The following is a 7,102-nucleotide window of genomic DNA, read 5'->3' as shown; positions in this document are numbered from 1 at the left end:
GAGGTCACCGTCTCCCCTTCCCAGGGACGCTGTGCTGAGCCAGGCTCTTCCTCCTCTGCCAGGTACCTGGCAAGTGGCTCTGGAGACACCACCGTCCGCTTCTGGGACCTCAGCACGGAGACGCCGCAGTTCACGGCCAAAGGTGGGCACGGGGGTGCCCCGGGGGGCAGCTCCTGACCCCCTCCCTCAGGGATGCCTCAGAGCTGTGTAGGCTGGGGCCATGGCTCTGGGAGGGAGCTGCTCTTTCACTGCTAAAGCAGAGGAGGAGAGTCTGACCTGGAGGAACACAGAGCGTTCCCCCCCATCTCCAGTCTTCCTTTGGGGTGGCTTTGTGCAGAGACGTGGGGGACAGCCGGGGACAGCTCTGCACTGACACCACTCCTGCTCTCTGCCAGGTCACCGGCACTGGGTGCTCAGCATCGCCTGGTCACCCGACGGCAGGAAGCTGGCCTCGGGCTGCAAGAACAGCCAGGTACGCCTGGGCTCCCCGCCCCGACCGGGCTGGGGGATCTGGGGGAGCCTGGGGACCCTCTGCAGCCCTGTTCTCAACTGAATCAAACCTGGTAAAGGGCCTTTGAGGGGTTAGGGACAAAGGGAGACGCTTTTCCCCCTGTGCAGGAAAGAGTCCAGGCTCTGGCCCTTGGCAGAGGGCGCCGCCACGGGGGTGGTGGCTGGAGTGAGGAGGGCTATCGCCCGGCCGAGCCAGGGCTGCAGATTTAATCTAACCCAGGGAGCTGCTTGTCCTCTGTTTCCATTTCTCCCAGGTCCTTAAGTAGGAGATGACTAATGCCTTGGCTCTCCAGATGAACATTTATGTAGAGAGAGAAAAAACAAGAGAAAACCAGCATGTGTCCCACCCACGAAATCCAACAATAAGTAGCACGTTTGGTGCACTCTGGCTGTCACTGCGCTCTGCAAACATCCACAGCTCCCTGGTGCAGGGTGCTTAGAGGCCTAGGCTGGCTCTTTGGGGACCTGCACTGGTTTTGAGTTGAAGTGGATGTTTTTCTGGCAGCAGTGTTTTTGGGAAAGAGGAGGGCGATCGTGTCTCATTCTTTGAGGTGTCAGCTGATGGCTGCAGGGGTCTGGAAAGGCATCCAGCCTTCCAGCTCCTGCCTGTGCAGATATGACACCAAGGACACCTCTGCTTTCTAAATGGAGCCCAAACATCCCTGAGCTTCATGTGGTGCGTGTGGCCTGACACAACCCTCTTGCTTACTCTCTTGGGCAGATATTTCTCTGGGACCCAGCCACCGGCAATCAGATCGGCCGGGTGCTCACCGGCCACTCCAAATGGATCACGTGCCTGTGCTGGGAGCCACTCCACATGTAAGCAAGGGGCCAGCCCAGCCCTTCCCCTCCCCTGCTCAGAACAGAGCACCCTGACCTGCAGGGCACTGCTCCCACTTCCCCCTTCCCATCGTGCTGACCCGGGGGTGCGTGCAGGAGAGCGGCCCCCGGGGTGGGCCAGGAGGATGTGTCCAGCTCAGCAGTCCCAGCTGCTGCTCACAGTCCCTGGGAGGCTGCTGGGGAGCACTGCTGGGCTGTGCCTCTTCTGCCACGTACCTGCTGGGGGAAAATGGTGCTTCCATGGTGCTGGGCGAAGGCTGGATGTGCTCCTCCCTGGTGTGCTGTGCCGGGGCAGGGGAGCTGCCCACGGGGTGCCCAAGGTCAGGCTCTGCAGAGCACTCCCTTTCTGCTCTCCTGCATCGTGGTTGCCTCTCTCATCCAGTTTGTTTATCATGAAGGCTGATTAACTGTGCAATCCCCTTATCCCTTCAATTAGCTAAAGCTCTGTCTGGGAGAGGTGGGTGGAGAGGGTCAGTTGTAGCCAATAATCCAAGGCATCATAAAAATAAAGAAACAAAAAGAGCCCTTTCAAAGCAGAGCCCTGCAAATTGAATTTGCCAGTAGGAAACTCCAGCTATTTGCAAACAAAAACTGGATTAGCAAAAACTGATTATAAAAGCGGATGAGGAAATGGAGAAGAGGGACACGACCCTGCCAGGGCTCCACTTCTCTGTCTGCAGCCAGCTGTGCTCCCCCTGGGCTCCTGTGTGGCAGGAGGGGCCGTGCTCTTCCTCACCGTGGTTGTTTTCTGCCCAGAAACCCGGAGTGCCGCTACCTGGCGAGTGCCTCCAAGGATGGCAGCGTCCGCATCTGGGACACGCTGATGGGCAGGTGTGACAAAATCCTCACCAGCCACACGCAGTCGGTGACGTGTGTGAAGTGGGGGGGCGATGGCTTGCTCTACTCCTCCTCCCAGGACAGGACCATCAAAGTCTGGAGGAGCCAAGACGTGAGTGAGGCACAGCCCTGGGGCTGCTGGCGGTGTGGATGGGATGTGCTGGGTTGTAGCTTTGTCTGTTTTTCCTGGCACAGCTTGTGCCCTGAAAATGGAGGTGCAGGGCAGGTGTTGTGTCCTCTTGACCTGGCAGTGCCTGTTGCTTGACAGCGTTTGGAAGGGGTAGCTGTTGTGCCATGTCTTCACCTCTAAAATCGTATAATAGTGCTAAAAGCTGGAAATGCCCCTGGAGTGACCCGTTGCTGGTGGGTTCCGTGCGAGGCCCTGCGGCAAACTGAGGCCTGAAGATCACCAGGGTTGTTTCTTCCCTGCTAATCCTGGCTGCAGCCCTGCCTGCAGCTTGGGCAAGAGGGTTTGGCAAGCTCAGGCTCGGTCCCTGCAGCCCAGTGGGTCCTGGCAGGCTGGCTGTGTCCTGCCCAGCCCTCTCTAAGCGGGTGGCTTTGCTTCCAGGGGGTCCTGTGCCGCACCTTGCAGGGCCACGCTCACTGGGTGAACACCATGGCCCTGAGCACCGACTACGTCCTCCGCACCGGCGCCTTCGAGCCGGCAGAGGCCACCATCAACCCCCAGGATGTGAGCGGCTCCTGTGAGTGCAGCACCCGCCCGGGACGGGGCAGCCCTGGGGACCAGGGACCTGGCGTCTCCTCTTCATGCTGCTGCCAGCCAAAGCAGCCTTGAGAGCTGGGAGCAGGCCCTGTGTGGGTGTTGGCCATGCTGGCAGCCATGAGCGTCCTTGCCTGGGGCCAGGCAGGCTGAGGGGTGCTCCCAGTGTCGCCTTGGCAAAGAGGAGGGGGGTGAACAGTCCCACGTGTCTGCTTGGCCCAAGGAGCCACCATTGGAGTTGGCATTGCAGGGTTAGAAAGTTTCCTTTCATGTAAGGATTGCAAACCTCTCTTTCTTTCCCTCTCCCTTTCCTTCTTGCAGTGGTAGAGCTGAAGGACAGGGCACAGCAGAGGTATGACCAAGTCAGGGTAAGTCCCTTTTGTCCCTCCTGTCATTTCTAGCACCGTTACTGCTGGAAGCAGTAAACATGCACAGTTGGCTGTGGACCCAAACACTGGCATGCTTCCGAGCTCTCTACACTTGGCCTGTACCAGACTCGGGCTTTCTTGTCCCTTTCTCAGGGCCAGGAACCAGAAAGGCTCGTCTCGGGCTCGGATGATTTCACCCTCTTTCTCTGGAGACCAGCAGAAGACAAGAAACCCCTGGAGAGGATGACAGGGCACCAGGCCTTGATCAACCAAGTGCTCTTCTCGCCCGACACCCGGATCATCGCCAGCGCTTCCTTTGACAAGTCCATCAAGCTCTGGGATGGCAGGACAGGAAAGTGGGTTGGTTTGTTCTGTGGCAGAGGTGATGCTGGTCTGGGGGGTGTGTGTGATGCACAGGGCAGGCAGGGATGGCCCTGGAGTCATTGCCAGCAGCTCCCTGGTGCCTTCAGCAGCTCTGCAGCCTGAACCCATGCACAGGAACTCAGCTGCCTCTGTCTCTGCCCTGGGGCCTGGCACACGCTGCCTGTTGCAGGGCGGGTTCTCCAGGGCTGGTGCAGTGGTGGTGGGGTGGGGTGTTCCACTCGGCTGGTCCCCTGAAGACGTGTGTGTTGCATGCTGTAGAATGACCCAGTTTAAATGGCTCCTGTGCCAGGAACAGCTTGTTCTGAACAATGCAAATTGTTTGTTACAAGTGGTGCTGTTGGTGTTTGGATGCTCCTGCAGTGCAGCTTTTAGCCTCCAGCTGGAGCGTTGGTGAGCTCTCTGGGGCAGCAGTCCTTCCCTGTAAATCACCCAATATACTGATGAGCTTGGGTTTCACACTGTTCATTTTAACAGTCCTCCAAAGTTCAGGCTGCTCAGCCAGAGAGAGGAAGGACCCATCTGTACAGTGAGGCCTTGGTGTTGCCTGCTGGATAAGGGTCTCTCATTAGGGGAGTTGAGATAAAGAGCTGTCCTCTAGAAGGCTCTGAGCCTGACTGAGAGGGTTTTTCAGACAGGCTGAGCCACCTATGGACACTACAGCAACTGACTGCTGCGTGTGTGCTGTCTGGGGTGTGCTGGGCACCCGCCGACTCTGCTTGCTTGGGCAGGGGCAGGCCTGGAGCACACCCATCTGGCTGCTGCTCTAAGGGCTGCGTGGTGCCCTGCCTGCAGGTACGTGGTGTCGCTGCGGGGACACGTCTCGGCCGTGTACCAGATCTCCTGGTCAGCAGACAGCCGCCTGCTGGTGAGCGGGAGCAGCGACAGCACTCTCAAGGTCTGGGACGTCAAGACAAAGAAGCTGGCCATCGATCTCCCCGGCCACGCCGACGAGGTGAGGTGGCTGCTCCGGCCGAGGAGCGTGAGAGGCAGGGGCAGTGGCTCCTCCCAGCAGAGGTGACCGTGTGTTCCCCTCATACCAGGTGTACGCGACGGACTGGAGCCCGGACGGACAGAGGGTTGTGAGTGGAGGGAAGGACAAGTGCTTGCGGATGTGAGTAACCTGCTGTCTGCCCCTAGAGGATGTTGCAGCTACTCCACGTGTCCTTCAGAGCTGTAGTTTTCTTGCAGAGACCTGCACAGTTAGGGCATGATCTCTCCTTGAAGAGAGCACAGCCCTAGGGCAGATTCCAACCTGGAGACCTGGCCTCCCTCAGGGTAGGAGCTGCTGCCTGCCTGGGAGGTGACTAGAGAGCAGAGTCCCTGGATCTCTCCTTGAAGAGAGCACAGCCCTGGGGCAGATGCCAGCCTGGAGACCTGACCTCCCTCAGGGTAGGAGCTGCTGCCGTGCCCTGGGAGGTGACTAGAAAGCAGAGTCCCTCCAGCTGAGCAGTGGAATTTGACTCAGATGTCTTGGCTCCAGGAGAGGGGCAGAACAGTTGCAGTGGTTGCTCAGACCTTTCCCTTCTCACCTTCCCCCATCTCCCAGCTACTCAGCCAGACACATCCCCAGGAGCCGGCTGCCGTTGGAGCGTGGCTGGGGAAGGAGCTGGCTCCCGGGGCCCGTGCTGTGCCAGGGCCAGGTGGCAGTGCCAGCCCAGGGCCACAGCAGCTCCTTCCCTTCGCAGATGGCGTCGGTAGGAGCGGCGACACGTGGCTGCTGGTCCCTCCTGAGCTGCTCTGCCCAGGAGAGCTGCGAGGCGATGGACGACGGAGACAGACCCCAGCACAGCAACCTGTTCCCGTGGCTGCTCCTCCACATGGACTCTTTCCTTGTATTTATTTGAAGGAAATTTTAAGTCTAGTTCTTATGAAGAGCTGTGCTGTGCAGGGTGATTTCCTCTGCACGTTACAGGAGGGACGTCTCATCTGCCTCCATCTCAACTGGCTTTTTGTCAGAATTTCAGCTTTACAGTAGCCTGCCACCTTGAAAGGAGCAAGAGAGAGGTGGGGACAGCTCATGGCCTTTCTTGTGATGTGGAGGATCCTGCAAAGAAGAGGCTTTTAGTGGGAACAGACAGGGTTGTCCCTGTGTGACCTTCAGAGAGGGAGAGGGGAAGGGGAAAGACCAGCACATCATTACATTGCAGAATTGTGCTCAGCTGCGTGCCTGGGACAAAGATCTGCTGAGAATGAGGTCTTGGGGCTTCTCATTCTTCCAGTAAGGTTTTGCTTTTCCACTCAGCCCATTTCCCTGTGGGCTGGGCTGAGCACTATCTGTCAGTGATCCTCTGCATCCACAGCAGATAACTCGTTCACTCATCTGTCCAGAGTGCAACAGGCATGGACGTCAAGTGACTGCCAGAGCAGTGCTGAGTTTTCAGGGCTCAGTGGCTCCTGGAAATGGGGAAATGAAAACTGAAATGAAAACTTGTGCCTCTGAACAGGCTTGGGAAGAAGGGAGGGGTGGGGAAGGGAAAGGAAAGGATGGAACAGGCATTTTGGGGGGTGTTTATCCCTGCCATGGATTCACGCTGACGACGGGGCTGGGACTGTCACAGTAAATGGCAAAACTTCCATTGCACAGAGTTGGCCTATTCTGGAATTTCTTAAGTGTGATGCTTATGAAACAGTGGAAATGAAGATATGATTATTAAGGAGTAGAAGTTATATTGTCAGATTTAGTTGCAGCAAGCAGTGATTTTGGGGGGTGTTTAGCCCTGCCATGGATTCACGCTGACGACGGGGCTGGGACTGTCACAGTAAATGGCAAAACTTCCATTGCACAGAGTTGGCCTATTCTGGAATTTCTTAAGTGTGATGCTTATGAAACATTCATTATGGAAATGAAGACATGATTATAAAGGAGTAGAAGTTATATTGTCAGATTTAGTTGCAGCAAGTTCGTATGAAGGTCCAGACATTCTCAACCCTCACACTGTAGTTGCTACCCAGTGATTACTACAGCTCAGAACAGGAGTCTGGGTCTCAGATGCTTCCCAGCTGCAGAAGATGCACTTTAAGAGTTGGGAATCCTGCTGGCAGGATTGCTTGGGAGAATTAAGAGGGGATGTTGCAGTAACGGCCATTTGCTTCTCTGCAAGCATTCAGGTGAGTGAAAGACAGGAACAAAGGGTTAAATCTGTAATGTGACTAGGTACTGTTGTGCCTTTCTGCCAGCCAAGTCAGCAGGCTCTGTCTTCATGGCATCTTTTGGTTTTTTGAAGAAGTCAATATCCTGTACCTGCTCTTCCATTAGCGTGCTCCCTCCAGCTGGCTCTGGCTGCTGGTGAGGGCCACGTTGTGTCCATCTGCCTGAGCAAAACCTTCTGGAATTCACTAGGGTGAGTGCTGTGGGACAGGGTGATTTAGGAGTGGAGCTGGTGATGCTGCCTCCCCAGACTGCAGTGCCCTTGGGAAGGAGAGGAGCAGGCGTGCAGCTGAT

At 56.8% G+C, this 7,102-nt stretch overlaps 1 protein-coding gene across 1 annotated transcript; it reads left to right on the top strand.

Annotated features, from left to right (window-relative positions):
* Positions 1–62: 62 nt before the first annotated feature.
* On the top strand, positions 63–4,775 carry NLE1 (notchless homolog 1 (Drosophila); the record flags this gene model as incomplete). The annotated part of the gene is made up of 9 exons (XM_008947862.1): positions 63–142; positions 396–472; positions 1,232–1,329; positions 2,107–2,299; positions 2,756–2,891; positions 3,230–3,276; positions 3,430–3,632; positions 4,453–4,612; positions 4,701–4,775. Coding segments are annotated over 9 exons (1,069 nt in total), but the record flags the coding sequence as incomplete, so codon positions are not given.
* Positions 4,776–7,102: the final 2,327 nt, after the last annotated feature.

This window comes from Merops nubicus, unplaced genomic scaffold, assembly GCF_000691845.1.
Source record: "Merops nubicus isolate BGI_N331 unplaced genomic scaffold, ASM69184v1 scaffold32809, whole genome shotgun sequence".
Lineage (NCBI taxonomy): Eukaryota > Metazoa > Chordata > Aves > Coraciiformes > Meropidae > Merops > Merops nubicus.
This window is presented reverse-complemented; position numbering and strand designations above follow the sequence as displayed.